Below are 25,062 nucleotides of genomic sequence, written 5' to 3' on the forward strand. Positions count from 1 at the left end.
ACAAATGAACTTCTGTGTCCACAGTGGGTGTGCCTAAAATTATCAGAGGTCATTCATTATAAATAGTGGCTACAAATATCTGGACGTGCACGTGCACTCAGATGCAGTGGATGCAATTTGCTGGAGGTTCAGGTTGTTCTTAGAACAGTAAAATATTAAATAAACATAACATTCATGACACTGTAACCTTTTCGTTCGATTTTAAAGAAGAACAGAACAGAAGAGTCCAATTAAAGCAGGTCTGGGAGACATTAGTTTAATGGAGCGGTGGGTCTCGGGGAACGAATGTTTAATAAAGGCGTGGTACTGAAAAGTGCTTGCTGAAGTTTCTTCTTTTTTTAACTTTTTCTGTCCACCTTAAGTGTTACATTATGTACCGTTTAAGGTGGAACCGACTGTTTGAATGAGAAACTGGTGAATAAAAAGCCTATTTCAGTCTTATGAAGTCACTTATTTATGATGGAACATTTAAGGCACAATGGAGTATTTCAAATAAGAAGCTAGAGATGTTTGGAGATGTTTGGAAAATTTGATAAGTGAAGCTACTTTTAAATCCCCCACTTTATTTACTGAATATTTCACAGGGGAATGTGTCTTTGTTTTGACTGTATTTTATCTCATCACTTCTGTGTTCTCAAACAGAGAGCTATATTTCCATTCTGTGTGACCTCAAGGTGAATTTGAGAAACTGACCATACCCAGGATTTATTCAGTTTGTAAAATGTTAAAATGACTATCTAGCTTGAAAAAAGCCCCCAAAGCCTACTCTTAACCATGACCCTAAACCTAACCCTAAACCATAACACTTAATCTGCCCTGAACCCTTACCCTACCACAACCCTAATTTTAGCCTAAGGCTAAATCAGCTCTAGCAGGTTATAGGCAGCAGGAGTTTCATTTGTTATTCTCCTGTGTATTGTTTTTGTTCTTCTGGTACATAAGTAATTGTAGATTTAGCAATGCTGCACCTTATGAACCAGGGTTTGGCTAGTGATCCTAAAATAACTACATTTGTCATTATAAAAATGTTTGGAATATCTGCAGGAATGGGCAGGGTTTGGATATAGAATGCAAGGAGGCATATGTGCACTGATACATATTCATAAATGGCGCATCCTCGTGAGTAATTGGGAATATTCATAGATCATCACATTCTTAATCAATGTAAAGGCTTAGGAATGTTCATGTGCCTTTTTTCCATGTTTCCTGGGAATGCAATGATGCATAAAGGGACAAAACATTTATTCAGCATCATTTACAGTTTACAATGAATGACTTTAAGTCGATTAATGTAAACTTTAATGCCATAGCTTGGTATGTTTGTAAAGTGTCATGGTGTTTATGATTCTAGGTGCCATTCAGCAGTAATGTCTCTGGGTGTTGTGTGTTATGTATCTGTCAGGTTTGCCCCCAGTAGAATGCAGCGGTGAGGAGTTCCACTGTCGAGCTGACGGCACTTGTATCCCGGAGCGCTGGCGCTGTGATGGGGACAAAGACTGTGAGGACGGCAGTGATGAAAGCAACTGTGAGGGCATCAAGAGAATGTGTGACCCCCAAGCAAAGTTCACCTGCAAGGACTCAGGTCAGTGAAGGTCTTGAACAATGCTGAAGAGCGACTGACCTTTCAGAAGTGCACTACTACTGAAGTCCCCTCCACACACATGATTAGTGCTGGCTCGGAGGCCAGCAGGAGGCTCATGGAAATGAGACAGCATTAGTAACACTGTTTGGTCATTTAGGGGTTTGAGTTGTCTTGTTTTTATTTGGAGTTATTCTGATGTCCTACACTCGAAAAATAAACAGGAGAAATGATTGCCAAACACTTTAGAGCTATTACATGGGAATAAGGGTTCTCTTTTATTAAATGCCTCAATGTACAGTTCTGTGCAGTGAGCATGTTTACTTGAAAAGGCCATATCATTAAAATGCCCCCTTTGTTTCTACAATCATTGTCCATTTAATCAGCTCCACTGATGTTACACTAGCACTTTTTAGTTCTACAATTACAGACTAGAGTAGAGCTCTGGAAATATATTTAATCTCACTCCCACCCCTTCGTACTAGAGTTGATCATGTACCTAACCTACAAAACTCATCAGTATTTGTACCACTCCTGCCTGCAGCATATTTCAGAATTTGTTTTTATTTATTTATTTTTTTCATCATCTTTCCAAATAATATGGTATAGTCTTTGAATACTCTCACGGATATTACACAGAGATATGAGCGTAACAGCATGGGCATGCACTAACACACAAACACACACACACACACTCACACACACATATGCACACACACGAGTGCAACTGACTGTCTATTTCTGCAGCAAAATTATGCAAAAGATGTGGTGTTCACGTGATTGGTCGCTTCAAAAATATATAGAATTAGTTTATTACTTTCTTACTAATTATTTAGCTATTTTCCCTAATGGTAATCATTGCATGATTGCTATCTTTCATTTTGACAGTTTTTTATTTATTTATTTTTAATTTGCAGTATTGTTTGTATTGATGTGTTAAATGTTTTGTGCTGGTACAAATGGATCAGAGACAGCAGTGCTGCTGGAGTTTTTAAACACATTTTCCACTCACTGTCCACTCTGTTAGACACAGCCTACCTCATTGGTCTACCTTAGATGTAAACTCACACATAGTAGCTCATCTGTTGCTGTACAGTTTGAGTTGGTCATCATTCAGTCCTTCATCAGTGGACACAGAGCACTGTCGCCTGGATATGTTTGGTTGGTAAACTATTCTCAGTTCAGTAGCAACAGTGACTGCTTTAAAAATTCTAGTAGCACTGCTGTGCCTATCCACTCATAGCAGCTCCACACAAAGCTCCCTAATCATACCTGTTCTGTGGTGGTCCTGTGAGGGTCCTGATCATTGAAGAACAAGGTGAAATTAGGATAAGGATGTATGCAGAGAAACAGGCAGACTACAGTCTCTCATTGTAGACATACAAAGTGCTCTTGTAAAATGGACAATGTGTGTAGATACAAGGAGGTAATTTTAATGTATTGTCTGATCTGTGTGTGTGTGTGTGTGTGTGTGTGTGTGTGTGTGTGTGTGTGTGCACATAGTATTTAGATGTGAACTTTGCCTAAATGTGGATGAGCGAGTGAATTACAAGCCAGTTCCATGAGGTGTTTCAGATCTGAAAACAGGAAATGTGTATGATGTTGTGTAATGTATAGTTATATGTTACCCTCTGGAACAAAATGGAATGCTAATTATCTTCAGATGAATACATCAACACTGCAATTCCTGCAACATAACTATAACAACATGTTTCTACTTTATGGAGCACCTTCCCTGCTGGGAATGACAATAGGACTTTTTAACAAGCCAAAAAAGAACAGCTCAAATCATATTGAAGGATAACTCTGATGTGCTTTTTTCAGGGAGTAACTCATTCTAACAGATCGAGTTTGCACGCAATCTTAGCTCAGCTATGTGCATCTGGTCTGTAAATCAGCTTTGTTGATTCTTTTGGTCAAACAGGACATAACAGAGTTCAAGAGAAGTTTTTGAAGAACACTTTTAGATGTTTTCTGTCTGTGTTAGTGGAGTGTTCTTTAAAGAACCCTTGTGTAAGTGGGGTGTTAGACTGTTTACTTTTAGAGTACAGCATTTCCACATGAAATAAAGTGTATGCAGTTGTATGAAAAATATTTTTAAAATATATTTTAAAAAAATTTACATTATTCTGCAAAATTCTGTTTGCATTATAATATAAGCACATTTTTATATTTTTTTTCTACAGAGGTTGGTGAATGTTTTAGTTTGTTTTCAAAGCTTAACATATTACAAATGAAGGAATGCAAAATTAAGAAGTTATAAAAGAAATAGGTGTGAAATGAAGAAGAAATAGGAATTGAAGAGGAAGAAATAATAGAACTTAAAAAGTTTAAACAGACAAAGAAATAAGAAAGACTAGTAGCTGAAAATCAAGAAGAAAAAGTTAAAGTAGAAGAGGAGATACTTCATTAATTCTCTTAGGGAAATGTGTTTCTGGATTTAACACATCCGTGGTAATAAACACGGATATTAATGAGCAATTTTAACACGCACACTAGGGTCAGTGAGAACACACACACCTGGAGCAGCCAGCCATATTACGTGAGGATCAGTTGGAGGCCAGATGCCTTTCTCTAAAACGTTTCATCTGTGGATGTTGAAGCATTGTTTCTTCACTCCCTGCTCACTTAATTTTCCTGGTGGTCCTGAGGATCTTCTAGTCACACTTGCTTTTAGGCCAAACCATGTGTACATATTTTCCCTTAGAACACAACCAAACGCCATTTGACTCAGGGTGTACACAACATACCCACGACACATGTAGCAAATTAATTTCTTAGAGCCTCATAGAAACCATATTATATGCATGATGTGATAGCTGATTAATGAATGTATGCATCTGTGCTGTACAGTAAATGTACCTGTAAGGTCTACTTACACACTGAACTAGAGCGGTGTGTGTCATCAAGGTCACGTTGTGAGACGTAGCTGCACTCATACGTACCGGCTGTTATTGCAGGTTATTTATTTCTGCATTCTCATTGCTCTGTTTGCCTGTCTTTCTGTGCATCTCCCATTCGTTCAGATGCTGCTGTTCTGCACAGTGTGTTATTTGTATAGGGAATATCAATATGCTTACCTGGAAATACCCAATTAGGTTTGACAGCTTGATTTATTCCTGGGTTTAACTGAGTGTTGCATCCCTAGGGAAGTGCATAAGTAAAAGCTGGGTTTGTGACGGTGACAATGACTGCGAGGATCGTTCAGACGAGGAGTGGTGCAACTCGTCAATGTGTAGCCCCCCAACGCACCCATGTGCCAACGACACCTCCATCTGCCTGCCCCCCCACAAGATCTGTGATGGGAGGAGAGACTGCGCCGACCAATCAGATGAGGGCCCGTTCTGTGGTGAGTTTGTTTTTTGCATCTATGAAGCTCGATGCTTTGTGGATGCTCAGGAAGGGGCCCAGGCTGCGGGCGCTTATGAAGAATAAATCAACAACATATGCCCATAAAGCCACCCTCTTGTCAAATAAACACGTCCAGGCACATGTGCACGCTAGACAAGGTCATTCTTCACCGCGCTCTCCACGGAAGAGGTTTATGTTTCCGGTGTCACTTTTGACTTTAGAGCCTTAGTGTCACAGATTTTATAGCTACACTCCCTAAGGAAATGAATGCACACACATTCAAGCAAACAAACAAAGAAACCAATGAATAGAAAGTCCAGAGAGAGCCATTAGTATATACTTTTCGTAAGATCACAACATATTTTGCTAGTGATCTTAAGATAACAAAAGTTGCTCACTTCAGATTATACTTCTTTATGTGCATGTATGTATGAAAAAAAATATAACTATAGCAAATGGCTTCTCTGGACTTCTTTTTAACAGGGGAAATACCACTCATATCACTGATGTGATGCCTGTAATGTAACTTTTTATGTCAATAATGGCAGTTTTTCATGCATGGCACTGTCTATAGTTGGCTATGTGTATTTTGGTCCCCACAAAATGTAGCCATTAACGTTGCAATACACCATCTCTAATGGTAACCACTGTCTTTGCAAACCACAGCAATCCAACCACAAAGCTTTTTTTATTTTCATCATGTATTCATGTGTTGTTTTTGTTTTTTGGGACTGAATACAGGTCCAGCATAAGTTCTGACAGATCAGTGTAGATTTTTCATTCCTTGTTGCACAGTTCAGTTCTCACTGGAGTCTTACTTCAGCCAACAGTACAAGCACGTTTGCCCCTCTTCAAAAGACCACAGTGTCATTTTACAAACTGCTGTTGTGTATCAGATAAAAACTAATTTACATGTATAACATTTAGCAGAAAACAGAGCGACTCATAAAAGTGCTTAGTGTTCAGACAGAATGTGTATTCTAGATAGTAAAAATAGGTTAGTGTCCCAGAGTGTCCCTAGTGTACTCTGAGTTCAGACACTTGTCAGAACAAGGGCCAGTGCTTATACCTAGAAAGAACAAAACATAGTAAGTTCAATACACAATACAATCTAGTCAGTGCTTAGACCTAGAAGGAAAAACTAGTCAGTGCTCATACCTAGAAAGAAATTAAGTGCAGTAACAGCAGTAAGTGCAAAAAACAGACTGTTATGGTGAGCACTTGGATTAGTGCTCACCTAAGTGTGTCACAAAGAGATGGGTCTTCAGTCTGCATTTGTAGACCACAAAACAGACTGCTGTTCGGACAGCCAGTGGAAGTTCTTTCCACCATCTGGGTACCAAGACTGAGAAGAGTCTTGATGCTAGTCCTCCGTGTGACTTTAGGGATGGCAGGTCAATTTGAGCTGTGTTTAAAGCTCAAAGGGCACAAGGTGCTGTCCGACTCTTGACCATTGCCATAAGGTAGGGAGGGGCTGGTTCTTGGCTTTGTAGGCAAGCATGAGAGTTTTAAACCTGATGTGGGCATGTTATGTGAGTGAACTTTGGAAAATTGAAGACAAGCCGTGCAGCTGCATTCTGGATCAGCTGGAGGGGCCCGATGGCCTCCAGCTAGGAGTGAGTTGCAGTAGTCAAGCCTTGAGATGACTAGAGACTGGACAAGCACCTGGGATGTGTCCTAAGGAAGAAAGGGTTGGATCCATTGGATGTTGAATCTGCATGACCGTGTCATGTTCACGATATGGGTTGCAAACAATAGATGGCCATCCAGAATCACACCAATGCTTCTTGAATCTCCAGATGGAACAATTGAGGAATTCTCAAATGAGATGGCAAGATCTTGGTGCTTGGTGGATGAAAAGCAGCTCAGGATTGAGCTCAGTCTTGCTAGTATTAAGCTTCAGGTGATGAGCTGTCAACCAAGAAATAATGTCAGTCAGACGTGACGAGATGCGACTGGAAACCTGAGTGTCAGATGGTGGGAAGGAAAGCATTATAGTTGAGTGTCATCAGCATAAAAGTGGTAAGAGAAACCACGAGAGGTAATTAGATCACCAAGAGAATGGGTATATGATGAAAAGAGAAGAGGACCCTGCACAGAGCATTGAGGGACACCAGTGGAGGGCCTGCATGGAGCAGAAGTAGATTCATTCCATGTTACCTGGTAAGAGTGATACTCCAAATAAAACTCAAACCATTTCCATACCGAACCAGTGATTACGAAGTTGTTTAGGACTGACAGGAGGATCTTGTGGTTGACAGTGTCAAAGGTAGCAGAAAGGTCCAGAAGAATCAGAACTGATGACCGTTTGGCTGATCTTGCTGCCTGGGGCAGCAACAAGGGCAGTTTTGGTTGAGTGTGCTGGTTTGAAGTCAGACTGGTTGGGGTCCTGGAGCTGATTCTGGGTAAGAAAGAGGGACAATTGATTATAGACTGCACGTTCAAGAATTTTAGAGAGGAAAGGAATGAGTTGCTGAAGTCTGAGTGGGCTTGAGTCCAGATTGGGCTTCTTCAGGATGGGAGCCACTCTGGCAGTCTGGAAAGCTGATAGAACTTGACCAGAAGAAAAGGAACTGTTTATGGTGAATGTGATAAATAGGCAGTAGTTCCACTGAGATTGACTGGAGCGGTGTTGATTTGACGGGTTCCAGTGGGAGGGTGGTTAGCTTGCTGGACTTGAGTAGCTGTAGGACATAGTCTGTGGAAAGGGAGGAAAAGCAGGTTAAAGGATTAAGGGTATGACAACTACTTGTGGAAGGAGGAGGTGGGGCAAAGGAAAAAGACTGGTGGATTTTATTAACCTTCTCCTCAAAGAAGGTGACAAAATCTTCTGGGGTGAGAAAAGAGGGTGATGGGGGAGCGGAGTGTGGGGGGGTGTTTAGGAGAGAGGAGAAAACTCTGAAGAGCTTGTGTGGATCAGATCCTGATGCTTCCAGTCTCCCTAGTCTCTATTGAAAGAAGACTTTGCAGAAGTAACTTCATTAGAGATTGTAGAAATGAAGATTCAATTCAAGCTAGGATTTCCTCCATTTTCTCTCTGCCTTACTTAGTTCTCTCTGGTTGCTGCGGAGAACATCTGTCAGCCAAGGGGCAGGTGGCAAGGATCTTGGAGGCCTGGAGGATAGAGGACATAAAAGGTTAATTGCAGATGAGAGTGAGGAAAGGAAAATATCTGTGGCTGTATCCAGGGAGAGAGAAGAGAAAGAGTCAGTGTGGGGAGGGTAGTCAAGATAGCTGAGAGAAGATGGAGTGGAGGTTACGTCGAGTGAAGGAGATGACAATGATATGCAGTTTAGTGGTTGAAGACACAGTAACAGCATAGTATGCAAAAGATGAAATGGAAAGATGAGGAAAAGAGAGTGAAGTGAAGGTCCACGTCCTGGTCACAAACAAACCTGTGCCACCCCCCCTGCCAGTTTGGCTCAGAGAGTGGGAGAAGTTAAAGTCAGAGGATAGGGCTGTTGGAGTAGTTGAGTTCTCAGGAGTGATCCAGGCCTCAGGAAGTGCAGCGAATGGTGCAATGCCAGGGCTGGGAAGTCCGCCTTTTGGACTGCTGATTGGCAGTTCCAGAGTCCACCTACCACCCTGGTCTGGGATTGAGCTGACCGTGGTGGATAGATAAGATTACTGGTGTTGTGCCTCCTGTGATGAAAATGGGCTCTTCTGACATTGAAAAGTGAGAGAAGAGGAACTGAGGAATGCATGTTGAAAGAACAATTGAATGGACTTAAGATTAAAAAGCAAGGATACTTATCTAAGGTAGGAGAGACCTGTCTTTGTGTAGGAGGTGAACATGGAGAGTCCACCTAGATACCTTTTAGGTGCATGCGCTATAGAGCACAGACAGGTAGATCTGTAACGGGCAGCACCTCACTATATCTATCAAGTGGCTAGATAGCCACCCCCAGCAATTCACAGTGAGCTAACCAAAAACCACTCCTGAAACTATTAATTACAGTTAACTCCAGGTGAGACAGGAAAAAAGTACAGCCTAGTAACTAACAAAGTCTAAGCAACAGAAACTAACTTACTAGCAGAAAGACAAATCCCAGTCAGAATCCACAAGCACACTCCACAAGAATCCACAAGGTACAAATGTGATCGATACCGTAGTGTGGAGATTTTTCAAACAGCTAGTTGGAAATCTGCATTTCATTGTGTAGCATAACAACTTTCTCTAGCAAGTCAGTGCTCTGCATGTTTTACACGTCAAGGTTTAGTCCCTACTGGACTCACTTGGAACTATTAGCGAGCTGGAACTAAAGAAGTACCTGGTTCCAGGTATCAGGTAACAAATTTGCCTAACAGAAAAGGGAAAAAAGTACGTACAAAGTCACTGGTGTAGTCCCTTCAAGGGGGCATCTTCTGCACCTTTAGGCAGGGCATAGAATCATATTGTGTTCAAGAAAATCCACATTTCTGCCAAGAAAATTCAGTTGCATCTGAAAAATGTGAAAGACCATATATAGTAACAGTTTAGTGCATGGTAGAATGTATACAATATTATGTAATCAATGTAGCTTAAATTGTATTATATTAACATGTATTTTGCTTTGTGTACATTTAGGATAAATGAAATAAGCCAATGAACTAAAATGAAACAAACTGTGTAATATTCTGGGAAAATGTAGTAAAGGACACATCATCATTATTAAGAACCTGACCTCACGTATGTTTACGTACTGGAAAATGTATATATTTATGTTGATAAGCTATTTTTCTTGTTAGAAAAACTTGGCAACTATTGTGGATTAGCCACAATAAAATTATTAGACCCACAGATTTACAGTCTTAGTCATCTAAATAAATTATGCAGCAATATGCAGGATAATGAAGGGCAGGCAGACAATATTTCAAATATATAAACAGAAGCAGTGTCATATATTGGAATCTTTTTCACTCCATTGCAGTTAAAAATGTACTCAGTTTCTCCTCATTTTAATTATTGCCAATTGCGGCAGTAGTCTCCCCAGCTCATAATACTTTCAAGCTGTAAGGGGTACCCTTGACACGTTCTTTTCCCCAAGACAAGTGAAGCCACTTATTTTCAAACTTCTGCTAACACAACGCCACTGTTCAGCTCAGCACTAGTAGGAGAACACTAACTGCCCAACTCTGATCTGTAATCATAACTGTGTTATATTACAACATCTGTCAGACATGGGAAGACACTCATGTTGCCTCACACTGAGTGATGAGGGGAAAAGGTAGAGCCATCCTAAAAAACCCATCCAGTGAGAGAGACTGGAGAGATGTGGAACTCCTGTGGAGCTCCTGGGCTCAGAAAGGATTGGTGGTGGGTCTGACCCTTGTGATTAAGAATTTTTATTTGTACTAGTTTACTGCTAGAATTGTAAGACTGAATTCACTGAAGCACTGGCCTTTTTGTCCTTTGTTCCCTGGAGAAAAGTTGCCCCCACATCCCAGCTATCAATTGTACAGTTCACATTGTGACCAGGGGTCCATCTCCTAGTAATAGCCAGCACTTAGACATTCACACCACTCAAGAGTTTCATGATATTTTTACAAAGAAATAAAAAAAAATAATGCTCTGCAGACCAAACTCTTTCCACTTTGTGTCTGTGTTAATGTGTTTGTCTTCAGGGGAAATTGCTTGTTTGTGTTAATTATGCTTTTATCAGGTGCTGCGGTCTTGTTTTGGCAGTTGTACTTAGAAACAATAAAAGCACAATGAATGTTTCCCCCTGCATCCTAAATGAGATGAACTGTGGTGTGAGAACCATAATTCACGCAGTATTGAGAGACTGGGCTAACATAACACTGCTAATGTCTGCAGTGTAGTAGTGTAGTAAGTACACAATAACTTATAACATTTTAGTATTTTATTCTTATTAAAACAAAATAAGAACAATATATTTTATATATTTTATATATATATATATATATATATATATATATATATATATATATATATACTTTAAAAATGTCATCTATCTATAGATCTACAGTGCTACAGTGCAGGGCTATATTGATATGTACTGGACCCTGTCAGTGTGTGCTCTGTTTACCTTCTCAGGGCTAAAAGCACTACTCTGTTTTTGTTACCACTTAATATCCCGAAGGGCTCTTTTCATTCCTGTTTTATACTGTATCCTTGATCTAGAGTGGTGTGATGATAAACAGGCATATTTTCTGTATGAGTCTTGTGATTGTGTGTGTGTGTGTGTGTGTGTGGGAAGGACGTAAAGTTGGCCTGAGTGAAATTGCAAATGATAATATGTTTGCTTCAGTAGACATCACTGGGAGAAAGGGTCTCAGGAGGATTGACCGTCTCCTAATCCTTTGGAGTCGGACAAGGCAAACATTTCAGTCACATTCTATAACATCGCTAGCCGAAGCCCAAGGGAGTCCAGCGGGGCCATTGCAGGAATAGGTGTATTATCAGCCTAGAAAGAATCCCAACATGGCACAGTTGCCTCGCTGCCAATTAGATGATACCGCTGTACCTTGAGGGGTCCGATTGACTTGGAGGAGCACAGCAAGCCTGTAACCTTTGGGAGGAGACTGTCCTGCACCTCAGAGGACTTCAGGGCCCCCTGTGGAGAAAATTAAATTCTTTCTTGTCTTTCATCTTAATCACTAGAAGCCAAGAGTCCTTGGAGCAATGTCATTTTCAGCTTTCCTTTCTTTCCTTTCTTTTTTTTTTCTTTCTTTTTCTGCGGATCAGGTGCCTCAATAAGAGAAAAAGGATTGTCCATTTGAGATGAGAGAGGGCAGCGGAGAGTATGAAAAAGTTTGTTTCTTATCATCCACCGAAGGAAGATGATGTACCTCAGACTCGTTTTTCATTTGCTCGGAAGCTTTAGAAGTAATAAAGACATCCTCCACTTTGACAGAGTTCATTTTGTTTGCTGTGCACTCTGCACCCAGTCTGCCTCTGTAATGTAATATCGCAGCTGCCTCGCCTCTCAAAGAGTGCGTGACCTTACATAATATTCTACTACCACACATGGCTAGCGATGCTGGTTATCTCATCACAATTAGACTACAGAGATTTGCATTTCTATTTTTTGAGAAGACCTTTTAGCTTTTGGTTGTATTTTACTGGCTAGTTACAGAGTTGACAGATTACATTGCACTTCAGCTTTTTAGCTTAGGAGCTAAAATCCTGGCCAGAGCAGCATATTATAAAGCCCCAGCCTGGATTTTGGAGTCCTCTGTTTTGAAATATGACAAAAAAATCAACTAATTTCTCACATGAATGCATTTCTTTTTCAACTAAAATAATATGGGACATATAATTAAACCAATTAGAGAAATATGGTCCAATTAATGTACAGTAAATTTTCCTGGCCAAGCTGCATTAATTGGTGTAGAAGAATGTAGTGGTGGAGTCATTTTGGTTCATTATCTACACCTATTTCATATCATGAAAAACTGCTACCCTTCAAATTAAGGCCTTATACATTTGGGTCATAAGCATATCACATTTCCAGACTCACTGGATATAATAACACCACACAAAATAGGACACCCACTCACAGCATTACAGTGAAATCTTATACTCTGTAGACCTGTGTGTAAGCACAGATGTTGCCATTCTTGCTTGTATTCTCCTCATTTTGTGGCCCAAGCCATACAATCGACTCATCAAAGTTTTAACTACTTCATTACACTGAACAAAGCCATTATAGTAAAGGCTACACTAATCAAATAAGAATCATCTACGTTTTAGTCAACACGTTTCATGTTAAAACACCCGCACATGGCAATCACGTAAATCCTAATAGTGGCACAACTGTCACAGCTTTGGTCCCATCCTCACAGCGTTGAGTTCTCTCCCTGATGATGAGTCTACCACAGCATAAATGGCCTCACTATCAGTCAGTGTGAAGTGGGGCTGGATGATATGTTCAAAATATATAACACAGTATATTTCTTAATTTCAGCCAATAAAATCTAAACCTGATATTGATATGAACAATATAAAACTCAGAACTAAACAGCAAAGAATGCCCACAACAGATACTGTACCTGAACACACTTAAGAAAAAAAAAAATTACCAAGTCTGTGAAAACTCCTATATAACGATACAACATTTTCAAAAATAAAATGGTACAGGTACAAATAAACCAGTATCCACTTTTATTTGTATTCAGCCTTCACATATGACATGAATCAAATAAACTTAATGTCAATATTAAAATTTTTCAACTAACCTTAAAATACAGCATAGGGTGATAACCTTGATGCAGAATACAGGAAAAAAGTGTGAGCACTGGCTGCATGCCTGTGATATACATCATCATGTAGTGATGTAATCTGTCGCTGTGTCTGAAACAGTTTTCACTATATAGTGCACTACTTTGGCTTCTCAGGTAGTATTATAAATCGTTCACTACACTCCTGAGGTCTTTATAATTGTACACTATATAGTGAATAATACAAGGAATATTGAATAGGGAGTCTTTTTGGACAGAGGGTGTGTCTACTCTTTCAGCACGACTTGAAAGCAATGAATTTCAGTGTGTTCACTACATATATTTGATATGTATTTATGTGTATATGTTGTACTTATATCTGCTGCAAAATTACCACCACTGCTTAGAATGTTATAAAATGTCAGACAAAAGGCTTTTAATTTGAAACTAAGCATACAGGAAGTAGAGACATGGCTGGCTGAGCCACATCAAACAGCACAGCAGAAACACTGCGCTCAAGGAACAGTTTTTCTCTCTCTGTCCTAACAGCAGTCATATGACACGACCGGCTCGCTGTGCTTAGTGTCAATCTCTCTCTGTTTCCTTCTCTCTTTTGATACTCGTATCTCTCTCTCAGTTCTCTCTCTCTCTCTCTCTCTCTCTCTCTCTCTCTCTCTCTCTCGATACACCTATCTCTCTCTCAGTTCTCTCTCTCTTTTGATACTCCTATCTCTCTCTCTCTCTCTCTCTCTCTCTCTCTCTCTCTCTCTCTCTCTCGATTCTCACAGCAGTCACATGCCATGACTGGCTTGTGGTGTTTCTAGATTATAAAATATAAGAAATACAGGAAATGTAAAAAAAAAAAAATTAACGTTTAATGGCACTGAAGCATTTTCTGTTGCAAAACACTTTGATATTGAATTACTGTCCAGCTCTACTGAGAAGCTAGCTGCACCTGAGTAGGCAAAGGTAAACGCTAGGAGGATACTTTATTATAATAAAATGGACATAGAGGAAACAAAGAAAGAATACTACAACTAGAAAACAAGTAATCAACAGACAGAAAAACTTAAGGACAAAACATTAGACATTGACCTGATCAGACCTACACAGAAACACCCAGAAAACTAATCACAGAAAGCTAAGGCTAAACCTAAACACAGAGCTAATGCTAAACCTAAACACATAGCTAATGCTAAACCTAAACACAGAGCTAATGCTAAACCTAAACACAGAGCTAATGCTAAATCTAAACACAGCGCTAATGCTAAACCTAAACACATAGCTAATGCTAAACCTAAACACATAGCTAATGCTAATCCTAAACAGAGAGCTAATTCTAAACCTAAACACAGAGATATTGCTATACATAAACACAGAGCTACTCAGAGATACTTAGACCTAGACCGAGATACTTAGAGACCTAGACACAAATATAAAGAAACACAGATACAAAAAAAAAAAAAAAAATACAGTGGGAATAGAGACATAGAGATACCAAGACACAGAGGGATACTTGGAATGCAAATGGTTGACAAACACTGAGACTCAAGACATGGCTTATTACATAAAGGACTCTACAAAACCCCTGGGAACAACAATCACAAGAGGAGACACTGATGAAAGGGTGGAGCTACAAACCAAGGAGGGGCTAAGGAGGAGACAAGCGAGGAGAACTAGAACAAAAACAAAAAGGTGCTTCTAAGCACATGTCAAACAAGGAAACAATGAGACACAGACAGATCAGGAAAACACTAGACAGGGCAATTCATGACACTAGCAGTGCTCCCCTATCTCAGTGGCTGTAGAAGAAAGAAACATCCATCCATTATCTGTAACCGCTTATCCAATTTAGGGTCGCAGGGGGTCCAGAGCCTACCTGGAATCATCGGGCGCAAGGCGGGAATACACCCTGGAGGGGACGCCAGTCCTTCACAGGGCAACACAGACACACACACATTCACTCACACACTCACACCTACGGACACTTTCGAGTCGCCAATCCACCTGCAACGTGTGTTTTTGGACTGTGGGAGGAAACCGGAGCACCCGGAGGAAACCCACGCGGACACGGGGAGAACACACCAACTCCTCACAGACAGTCACCCGGAGCTGGAATCGAACCCACAACCTCCAGGCCCCTGGAGCTGTGTGACTGCGACACTACCTGCTGCGCCATCGTGCCGCCCTAAGAAAGAAACAGTTGCTGTTAAATTGTAGAAATAAAGATTGCAAAATTTAAATCTTACAATTGGTGTAAAATTGTACAAAGTAATCGTACGTGCGTTATTGGGTTCCTAATGAACCAACAATTAACATGAAACCAAGAAGAGCCAACACTGAACATACTGAAATATGGGCTGAAATCTGTATGTGCTGCTGTACTTCATCGCGTGACATTACTGCATTCAAAATCCTACACCTTAATTCCAATGGAAATTTACCAAATATTATTGAGCACCACACATTCTGAGCTACTTTGGGTGACCCATGAACGTCCTTAACAAAATTTATGGACAAGCAGCTAGCTATAAACGACTCCTTGATTCTGCCCTTACTGTAAATTGGCCATGTTTTGAAAGTTAAAAAAAGGATAAAAGGCCTCAACTAAATCAAGCTTTTTCCGCAAGCTATCACAAAACCCATCGTAAATGTCTGTTATTGACTGCTTATTGCTTGTTTCAGAAGATATATGCTTCATTGTGGTTAATAAGCCGTTCTGTTTTTTACAGATAAGTGCCTGCAGGGTAATGGAGGCTGCAGTCATCAGTGTACAGTGGTCCCCAACCGGGGTGCAGTGTGCTCTTGTCCCGCGGGATTGAACCTGAGCTCCGACAATAAAACCTGTGAGGTGGTGGATTACTGCAGCAGACACCTCAAGTGCAGTCAGACCTGCGAGCAGTACAAAACCACGGTCAAGTGCTCCTGTTATCCCGGCTGGACATTGGGGCCGGACGGGGAGAACTGCCTCAACACAGGTAACTACACAACTGCAATCCTGTTTACACTAACAATTCTGATATTGAAATAACATGGACCTTTTTACGTTAACAACTTTAATGCATCCTGAAACTGCATGTTTTTACAGAGGCTATGTCTAAGGTGCCTTAAATGCTGTCTACAGAGGCAGTTTTCTGAGGGCAGATGTCTGTGTTGAATATTTGTATAAAAATAAGCTTAGTCTTTGTTCTGAGGTCTCCAAATGTGTAATTATTCTGGCTAGCAGATGTTAGTGAATTGGTTTGGTGGCAATTTTCTAATGTAATTTCTGTTTTTGAAGCATGCCTCAAACATGATTAGATTCCACGTAGCCAATTCCATGACAAAACATTGTCTTCTGAGACACCGACTCTTGAGACTGTGTGGGCAGAAAGGTCGCTATCTTCATTTTCAGACACAGCCATTGACATTCTTAGACTCTGACAGGCAGTGCTTGGGCAGGGCATTGAACCCTAGTCTGCTATGTTGCAGAACATTGTTACCCATTACACCATGGGTCACCAGTCTTATTCAAAAGGGCCGGTGTGGCTGCAGGTTTTCATTACAGTTAAGCAGGAGCACACCTGATTGTCCTTCTCTAAACAGTTATACAGGGTGTTATACAGGGTGTGCTCCTGTTTGGTTGGAATGAAAACCTGCAGTCCAAGAGCCATTTGTGGATACGATTGGTGACCCATGCACTACAATGAATTAGCTGCACTTTACATTCCCCTATTGATCTAAGGTTCAGAGGGTGAATGTATCATTGTACTGGAACTACAAACTAGATATTTGCCTGAACATGTCCAGTGGATCAATGACCCAGAAAGGTTTACATCACTATTTCTAACTAATGTAGAATGTTACGTTTCTTTTGGTATCTTAAACGTTATGCTTTGGGGGGTTACTGCTTTCCTATATTTTCAAAAGATCATTCATATAAGAAAGTATGGCCCCTGCATGTCATTGTGAAAAGAATAAATATGTAAAGAACCTCATGGAACTGTCTTGTTTCTCACTCACTCACTCACTCACTCAATCATGTTTAACAATGGGGTATTTGGTGCTTCACATTGATGACACTATGTGTTCCTACTCAAGTTTATTTTTCCAGAATTAATTATTTTTTCTGTTTTAGTGTTTGTCCACTACTGACTTTTCAGTTATAGGTGAAAAAAAACATTTATTCCTACTATTTCTTTTAAAAAAAATTATTCCCACTAAAATAATAGTTTGTGGAATAGGTGTATTTTGTATTTATGCAAGAATAAATCTAATGTAGCACCAATTTTGTCTTGGTAAAATTAGCAACTATTCTATTGTGTGTAGTGATTCTGGGGACAGCAGCACAAGAAATATATATATATATATATATATATATATATATATATATATATATATATATATTCCACTTTGTGTAAATTTACCAAAACAGCAGATTTTACCCGATAATCTCACTTGATATCAAGCTTGTTAATGAATTCTTAGCAGAGCTCCACACATGCCAGGCTTTATGTGGCGGATGCGTTCACAGTGCAAAGCAATAAAAGGAGCAATAATCCAATGACAGCAGGATACACAATCAGGAGACTCCCAGTGAGAAGCTAATGTCTTTACAGCAGCATGCCTGCCAAACGCTTTTAAATTGTTTCAGGGAATCAAATTTGGGTCATTAGTCTGAGGATGACAATGAGCATCAGTGTGATGTATACTGTGGGCTGAGGCCGCGAAGCATATGGAGCGCAGAGCTAGAGTCTATTTCTGAAGACTGCCGTATTTATTGCTCCCCTAGGATAGTGTGTAACATCTCTCTATTTGGGAAGAGTGCTCGAATGTGTAGGAGGAAGAGGGAAGCGCTGATTGCTCAGCTCATATCCAGTGACTGTCTAATTGTGCCATACAGGTGGATGCTTTAACAGTCTGCTTGTCTCTTCCTATTGTGTCAGATCCCTTTGAAGCCTTCATTATCTTTTCCATCCGCCATGAGATCAGACGAATAGACCTTCACAAGCGAGATTACAACCTGCTGGTCCCTGGGCTGAGGAACACAATTGCTCTGGACTTCCACTTTAACCTCAGCCTGCTCTACTGGACAGATGTAGTGGAGGACAAGATCTACAGGGGCAAGCTCTCAGACACTGGAGGTACACAATCAGACACTGATTAGTAATAAAACTGTTCTCTTAGGAGGACCAACATGGGAACTGAAGCATCAGCCCTTTTCATTATGTTCACCTTCTGAAATCAAGAGCTGGTTTTATTGTAATTATAGAAACACATGATTAATTGCATAGATAGATCTGTCATGATATTCTGTTTAACTGTAATTACTCAGTTACATTATTACATGGTTATTGCTTTCATACTTTACAGTTTAATGTAGTTACACAATCACAAAATATATGCAACAGTTACTAACATGCTCCGCTCTTTACATGTTTGTTAACATATAAACATATGATTGCATGATTATATAGTTGCCTGGATATGTTGTTTAAATACAAATAACCAGTCATATGTCTGTGATTTGAGATTAAAATTACATTACTAGGGGTATCAAATATATAAAAAACAATTAATAATAATAATAATAATAATAATAAAGCTTGATTAATCTCTTCACTTAAATCAGTAAATTGTGATGAATTAAAATTGAGTTGCTCTTATTGGCCATAAATTATAGTTTTTTTCTGTTTAAAGTTAGTACATTAAAATTAGCTTTAGCATTTTAGAGAATGTGTCCATAATGGAAATAATTTATTAGTTTATTATTATAAAGTTATTTTTTTGTCATTATAACACACTTAATTACTGATGAGCACAAGCTACAGATGTTTACTCTTACACACAGTTACACTACAAAGATATATAGAGAGATTTAGAGTTACTGTTTCTGTTCCTTTCTGCACAATTTTCTAAATTGTTATCACCATTGAATGTGGTGTTTTGTAAGGAATAAATGGAACACGAAGGTCAAAGCAAGGTCCTAGGATTGCCACTTCTGCTGTGGGAGTTTTATGTGACCTCTGATCTTGATTCTAGTCAGTCTGCCAGATATGAAATCTGATTTCCAGCCATTTTTATGACGTTTTCTTTTGGAGAAATGTCCAGAGGCCTGACAGAACAGAAATGGGACTGTCTTAAAAGCAAATCTCGGAATCTCAGGACCTTGGAAGGAGCTGATAAATGCTGCTAGTTCTCTGGGTGACCATTTAGCGCTGTCTGCTGCTGCTGCATTTATCAAACAGAGCTGTGGTGGCGTTCTCTGTGGCCTGCTTACTCTGTGTGCAGCCCCTCGCTATAGCTATTGCATCCCTTTTGTTAGAATTTCATAAAGCCCTCCACTGCCGAGGATAATTGCAAACAGCTGGATTATAGACAGCCTGGGAAAGCCTTTAATGTTCAATAGAAAACCCAGAGAAAGCTTCCTTTCCATCCAATGTCAGTGCATACTCCTCTAGAGCGTGCCATGTGTTTTTGTTTTTTTTCTGTCAGAAAATAGCATTTTGGAGCAAATGAGGGCACTAAAGCATGCATTTGGAGGGTATAATTAAATTTTTGGGATGAATTGGCCATTCGGCTTATTTGCCAGTGTCAGTGATATTGCTGTGTTTGCAGGTGTCACAGGGATTGAGGTGGTGGTCCAGCATGGCCTGGCTACTCCTGAGGGCCTGGCGGTGGATTGGATTGCTGGAAACCTGTATTGGATTGACAGTAACCTGGACCAGATTGAGGTGGCCAAGCTGAATGGAGAAATGAGGACCACCCTGATTGCTGGGGGGATGGAACACCCTCGTGCCCTGGCCTTGGACCCTGGTCAAGGGTAAGTATGGCTTTACAAAATGGTCTGAGACCCTTTCATTCCTCAGATAGATTATCAGGGATTGAGTTGTGGATAACACTTTACTGTAGGTGTTTCATTTGTATATTCATAATCATATTCAAATTCATAATGCAACTTCATAATCCTGCCATGTCAACAGACATAAGCCTATATACATCAACAGATGCTTATATCTTCAAGCCTCAGGTATGAGACTGTCTAGGGCAAAATATTTATGGCAAATGACAATGATGCTTGTTAATACAAGACTTTTTTTTTTTTGGTCATTAAAAGCTCATGTACACTCACTGTGGTGGAACATTTTGCTGTCACAATGAGGGATACCTCAATGGTTTATTTAAGCACATTTAGTTAGGGAACATAATTGTATCAAATTTATTTGAATTGTAGATGTTTATGTTGTATTGATTTTGTTTCATCATGCTTTTAATTTGTTTTCATAACAAGACTAATATGAAAATGTACAGATATTCAGATTAACATCTGGAAAAGTGAATGTAGTGTACCCTTTAAGGAACTCAGCTTGTTCTTAAGACCACAGTTATACGTTTGGGGGGACATTTACACTGTTTGTAACTTTGGTAAACAAAAATGTACCTGTATGTGCAATGTAGAACACCTACAGTAACGCGTTTCCCCAAAGAGGTAACTGCCGTCCAAACAGCAGAGTGGTTTGATTCTCGACCTTGTTGATCATAGTATTCTACCTCAGTCAGAGTCCTTGGGCTAGACTCCTAACACTGCATTCACTTATATCTTTAGCTTGATTACAACTAGTTGCTCTAGATAAGTGCATCAGCCCAATACCATAAATGTTAATGCACTGATAACAAATTAAGTGGTTAAAATACAAAGAACAATTTCTCAGTAACAAACAGAAGAAAACTTTTTCAGGTTTTGTTTATCAAACTGTGCTCTTCCTGGGACTGCTTTAATATGTAAGAAAGCACACTTCTGTGCAGTCTGAGCATAAATTCCTAATGACATATCAAAGAAAACATGTGGTGCTTTGCTGTGTTTATTTGTTGTATTCTTTTTTAAACTTTCTTGCTCTTCAACTTATATCTATTCTCTGCTCCTCTTGTGCTGCTCAGCCACCAACCCCCCCACACCCACCCCCCAATCTCTCAGGGCTCTGTTCAGGGAGGAGGAGGCCTCAAGTACGACAACACAAGCTCAAAATAGTCACAGGCTGATCCCAGCAGCATTTAGTGCTTAGAAAATGCTGTTTGGCATAGCAAACGAATACAGGGGGAAAAAATAGGGAGGGGGGCATGGAACAGTCTGGTGGCTTATGATGCCCATTTGAAGCAGTGGAAGCAATTTCTGCCAAGTGCCATGGGCAACACAGAGAGGACGAATGCAGTATCTCTGTTCGCAAGCTGCAGCTCGTTTTGGCACTCACACGGGCGACATACTGTAAACTAGCTTCGCCGGATGCTCAAGTGCTTCTTTGAAATCAAAACCTGAGATGAATTTTGCTGTCTAACACTGTGGCACTTGTACCAACCTGAAATGGGTTTTAAATGGTGAACACTGCTTAGAAAAGGCCCTTGAGCTGTAGCAAGGTTTCTACAAGTTGTCCTTTAAAGCTTTTAGATGGCCAGAGTGTACCAGTGCCAACATTTGCTCAGAAGTTATCGATTTGTGGCTATATATATATATTTGAATGAGTTCCACCGCTGATGATGGCCAGTACTGCTTACTGTAGTATCCGCGTTAAGTGATTATTATTGAATCTGCAGTGGCTAGTAAATTTAGCAGCAGATGGGTGAAAATGGAGGTGGAAGTTTGCTTGTTTATGTCAGAGAACAGGACATTACTCATGTAGTGCATTAGTAAAATGAGGCTGGTGCAAGTGCTTCCATCCACACGATGACATTTACCCTACAGAGCTACAGAGGGTGTTATTTGTAGTAGCGCATTAGCTCTGTGTGTCTGTCTTTATGACTCACTGTCACATTAACTCCAGCTGTGTATGTGTGGACATCTACCCCTTTCATACAGTATTATTTACACACATACTACATATTTAAAACACATTCTTCTGTGTTGTTCTACACATTTCAGTGCTGTGTGTTTTCATTTACTAAGTTTAACATATTGGACATAAATGAAAGATGCAAATTGTTGACAGGTCACTTTAAAAAGACAATCATTTCACCAAGGCCCTATTTTCTTCTTATTAATTATGTGTTGTGTAACAAAAACTGGGTCTTTTACACTGTTTTAACACTGTTCCTGTTCAAAGCTATCTGTGCAAAATCCAATATTTCTTTGAAAATCAAGGGCATTAATGGGATTAATGGGCTGCAGCAATAGCCTCTGCTTATCCTGGAAGGATTTATACTTGATGTTGGAACATTGCTGTTGGGATTTGTTTGCCTTCAGACACAAGAACAACAATTAGGTCAGGTATTGATGGTGAAAGATTAGTTATGGGTTACAAACAACACACCATCATCCCAAAGTGTTGGACAGTGTTCTGTATCTGCAGAGAGCATGACCCTAGAAAGCTTAGGGGCTTTGTGTCATTCTTGCCAGTTCTTGGTATTGAGCAGTCTTGTTTTTTAAACTTTTCTCTGAAGATTGTTAGCTTTGGATATCTCTGGACTATGTGTATATGCACAACAACAGTTCTAATTGCATTCTGTTTTGCTACATTTTATGTAGAATTCTTTTCTGGACTGATTGGGATGCCAGTTTTCCACGGATTGAGGCAGCATCGATGAGTGGAGGAGGGAGACATGTCGTGTTTAAGGACATGGAGATAGGAGCCTGGCCAAATGGACTCACACTCGACCATCTGGAGAGACGCATAATATGGACAGATGCTCGGTAGGCGAGGGATACATCATCACTGCCACATGAAAATAATTTTTTGTTGTGGTTTATTTTATTTATTTATCTAATTCATTATTTTTTTATATTATAAAAATACATATATATATATATATATATATATATATGGATAAGATATTAATCGCTATTGACCACTAGCTGGCTTTATTTGTGTGATGTATCATTCTGCTACATCTATGTTATTGCTGTTGTGCTATTGTGTATTTATTGATTTATTGTGTACTGTCTTGATACATGGGATCAGAAACAGCAGTGCTACTGGAATTTCTAAACACGTCCACACAGTTAATCATACTCTGTTCATAAATAGTCATGGGGCATATATGAATATGTACTTTTGATGGATGAAATTGATGAGAAATTCAGTGAGTTAAAAAAATTCTGCAGCACTGATGTGTCTGATCTACATCTTATCATACCAACACAACACAGAAGAACAGCTTGAAAAATAAGGCAGAAAGGGGCTATGTATGCAGAGCAACAGATGGACTACAGTCTGTAATTGTAGAAATACAAAGTGCACATGAAAAATCACTGGAGCTTGGTGATTTATACAGACTGATCAGCCAAGTTACCACTTTCCATTTGTTACATTTCCAGTAAAAATGCAAATGTAGTTCAAGTGCTTCATTTTAGCATTAGAGTGAAAAAACTAGAAAACATACATTTAACCAAATAGGATATATTTGGGCCATTTGGAAATAAAATAAATAAAAGTGGCCTCCGATGTTTGTACACCTGTTCTAGGGGGAAAAATCCAAAGAAAACTAAATTGAAACAATAAAAGCCCCCCAAAAGAACAAAAAGTATTCCATCAACTCGATGTGGAGGTCTCAAAGCGTCATCTAGATGATTTCCAATCTCACTCTTTTTCTCCCAATAGCGCTGTACAGAAAAATGAGTGTACAGCCCAACTTTCATCTGTCTTTCACTTGCAGTCACTTCCCAGACAGCTGTTGAAATGCGTGTAGTGAAAGTCCCTCTAGGCATCGGTCAACAGTATCACACCTTGTCAACAGTGACAGTACCAAACAGACGAGGTCAACACAGGACCTCACATTCGGTGGTTTGTTTGTGTGTGTGTGTGTGTGTGTGTGTGTGTGTGTGTGTGTGTGTGTGTGTGTCTGTGTGTGTGTCTGTGTGTTTGTCTGTGTGTCCATGTCCAACAGTTCGGATGCTATCTACTCAGCCCTGTATGATGGCTCAGGGGTCATTGAGATCCTGAGAGGCCACGAGTACCTCTCCCACCCCTTTGCTGTCTCTCTCTTCGGGGGAAGTGTGTACTGGACCGACTGGAGGACCAATACCCTGGCCAGGGCCAACAAATGGACAGGACGCAATGTGACAGTTATCCAGAAGACAAGTGCCCAGCCTTTTGGCCTGCAGATTTACCATCCAAGCAGGCAACCGCAGGGTGAGTCCAGAGATGAAAAAAAGTCAGGATGCCCTTTGTCAAATGTGTTTTTTTGTTGATTTATTTATTTATTTATTTTTTAAGTGACATTAAATACATGTCTACAGATTTAAAAAATCACTTCTGCACATTTAAATCACCTCACATCTGCTGATTTGAACATGTTTTATCTAAATTTTTTATGGCATAATAATAATAATAATAATAATAATAATAATAATAATAATAATAAAATCCCAGCTGTACCTTAAAATGTGTGACTGGTGCCTCCAAAATGCTTTACAATGATAGGAAGTTGATAAAAATTCATTGGATGTTTGTTATTTATGTTTTATGAAATATGGTTAAAAATTTACTGAATCTGTAGAGTCTGCTTTTCTGATTCCCTGTCACCATGAGATTCTACATGACTCCCTTGTGGAGTTTAGGTTATGAAAAGGAGTTGAGATACACAAGCTACACATCGTCTGCCTCTCTCTGTGTGTTATTGGTGGTTATGTGTCCATATGCAGTGGACCCTTATGGATAAAGGTTTGTTTTCACAAGAGATGGAAAGAGGTCCTATGTTGACTATTCAGATTTAGGGTCAGATTATCTCTTTTCACAGTGCTCAGGGTCAAATTGGGCCCCATTAAAGTGCGGTGAGACTGTTTTGAACATTGATGTAAAATAGAAGGCTAGATATTCTTCCTGAAAAAGTTGTTTTTCTTTGACAACTGAGAGTGAATATGATTGGTGGTACATGTGGGAAATACAAAAGAAAATGTGCAGAAAGAGCATTTAATTTACTGTCACCAAGGAAATCAACAGCAAAATATGCGGTTTGATCTGGGCCCAAACATTGCCTATGACTGTATTTCTATTCCATTT

General features: G+C 39.7%; 1 protein-coding gene across 1 annotated transcript in view; it reads left to right on the top strand.

The window, feature by feature from the left end:
• Nucleotides 1-25,062, top strand: part of lrp1bb (low density lipoprotein receptor-related protein 1Bb) — a 471,212-nt gene that overhangs the window by 276,937 nt on the left and 169,213 nt on the right. The window contains exons 22-28 of the mRNA XM_066685917.1: nucleotides 1,403-1,582; nucleotides 4,728-4,928; nucleotides 15,826-16,071; nucleotides 18,019-18,216; nucleotides 19,691-19,895; nucleotides 22,590-22,754; nucleotides 23,948-24,192. Coding sequence (XP_066542014.1) covers nucleotides 1,403-1,582; nucleotides 4,728-4,928; nucleotides 15,826-16,071; nucleotides 18,019-18,216; nucleotides 19,691-19,895; nucleotides 22,590-22,754; nucleotides 23,948-24,192 — 1,440 coding nt within the window. The remainder of the gene's footprint in view (nucleotides 1-1,402; nucleotides 1,583-4,727; nucleotides 4,929-15,825; nucleotides 16,072-18,018; nucleotides 18,217-19,690; nucleotides 19,896-22,589; nucleotides 22,755-23,947; nucleotides 24,193-25,062) is intronic.

This window comes from Hoplias malabaricus, chromosome 12, assembly GCF_029633855.1.
Source record: "Hoplias malabaricus isolate fHopMal1 chromosome 12, fHopMal1.hap1, whole genome shotgun sequence".
NCBI lineage: Eukaryota > Metazoa > Chordata > Actinopteri > Characiformes > Erythrinidae > Hoplias > Hoplias malabaricus.